The 1,724-nt window shown below is 37.1% G+C and overlaps 1 protein-coding gene across 4 annotated transcripts in view; it reads right to left on the reverse strand.

Moving 5' to 3' along the window:
• The window catches only part of cep350 (centrosomal protein 350), a 44,807-nt gene that overhangs the window by 18,923 nt on the left and 24,160 nt on the right, over positions 1-1,724 (reverse strand). For all 4 annotated transcript variants that reach the window (XM_014000805.1, XM_014000809.1, XM_014000798.1 and 1 more), the window contains exons 16-17: positions 378-529; positions 131-294 (exon numbers count right to left, since the gene is read on the reverse strand). In XM_014000805.1, coding sequence (XP_013856259.1) covers positions 131-294; positions 378-529 — 316 coding nt within the window. The remainder of the gene's footprint in view (positions 1-130; positions 295-377; positions 530-1,724) is intronic.

The following is a 1,724-nucleotide window of genomic DNA, read 5'->3' on the forward strand; positions in this document are numbered from 1 at the left end:
TATATATATATATATAGGAGTAGCAAACAGCACCAGCTCAACTTCTATTATCCAAATCTTTATGAACAAAAATGATACTTTGAATCCTTACATCCTTATTACAACTGGGAGACAAAAATATCTCTGGTACCTTGAGCATTTGAGCCAATGATGCACTCTCCTGTTGTGCCACGGACACACCCATTAGTCTCTCTATGTCTCCCATCTGCTTGATTGACTCCTCAATGGACTCCAGGTACTGAAGCTCTGCTGACATTCGTTGTTGTAAGACAGCAGGTGAATACTGCAGCTCACCTAAGGAAAAAACCAAGGCCTCAGTGGGGTTGATCGTGTGTGGTGGGACTACATTTTAAAGCATATAAGCTGTATTAATTTACCTGTGGGCCTAGACTCAGCTCCACCATTGTAAACTGAGGTGCTGATGTTTGGAATATTTACACCAAAAGCACCACTTCTCAAAGGCTCACTGAGAGAATCTGCTCCTGGTGAAGAAGAGTGTGGAAAGCCAGATGGAGAAGCCAAATTGTGTCTGTGAAAAAACATGAAAAATGAAAGAATTGTTTGTTATTATGACTTATGTTTAGAAAATGACAGGTTTCCTTTAACGTAACCGTCCCTGTTACCGCCAAATTAATGACTAGCAGCTTCTGCTACATGTTATTTACAAAGAATGTATAAAGAATGAGTTATAGCCAGTGATAAACCTATTTAAATACCTTTTAACCTCGTGCAGGTGCTGCCTAAAGACACTTTGGGGCTGAACCCCTGATCTTCCAACTGGGATTTAATCTTTTTATTATCAGGCTAAAGCAGGGTTCCTACAGCTAAAGGCAAATCGAATTTAAGACTTTGTAAGACCTAATTAATGCCACTTGAAATAAAATTTAAGACCAACTTCACAATAAACACAAATGAAAAAAAAAACCCCAGTTAACAATGTTAGCCAAACGTTTTTAAAACAAAACAACGAACTACGAGAGGAAATCTGTAAATTATTTAATTTTTTTAAAGTTACCAATTATTTTAATATTTGACACAAATTACAACCATCCTACCATGTTTTAACATTTTTAAGACCTCTGAAAGGTTGGTTTAAGACATTTTAAGGCTAATTAAGGCCTTATTTTAGGATTGATGAATTCATTGCCTTTTAAGACTTTTTAAGGATCCACAGGAACCCTGTAAAGTCAACCTAAAATTAATCACTGCCTTAAACTGTTTCTGTCTGAGCAAAAAAAAAGAAGAAAGAAACTATTTCCACTGACGACAGAAAGCACGATAGAATCAAGCCTGAATATAAAGACTTTACTGTGCAGGACACACAGATATCCCAGAATCCAAAGAATTTGCCACCTGGGCTTCAGAGTATCATCAGGAGGCTCAGATTACACTACTTCAAACTTAAGATTTAAAAAAGGAACAAAAAAAAGTCCTCTTTTCCTTTGGCCTAAGGCCAGAGCTGTGATATGTCCAACTGAAAAACACCCAGTGGGCTCTCAAAACAAAACACACAGTGTCTTCTGCTCTTGGACTTAACTGGAGCTTGATTGTGCTGCTTGGCACAAGCTGCATGGGTGTTAAAACACTCAAACCCAAAACAGAACACCAAGACACAAGCTTGTTTACTGGCAGCTAGAACTGGGTGTCTTTTAAAGTGCTGTTTGGTAATTAGGTGGATAGAGATAAATTTAATAGTTACAAAAAATAAATAAATAAATAAATAA

Source organism: Austrofundulus limnaeus, unplaced genomic scaffold (genome assembly GCF_001266775.1).
Source record: "Austrofundulus limnaeus strain Quisiro unplaced genomic scaffold, Austrofundulus_limnaeus-1.0 Scaffold8, whole genome shotgun sequence".
Taxonomy (NCBI): Eukaryota; Metazoa; Chordata; class Actinopteri; order Cyprinodontiformes; family Rivulidae; genus Austrofundulus; species Austrofundulus limnaeus.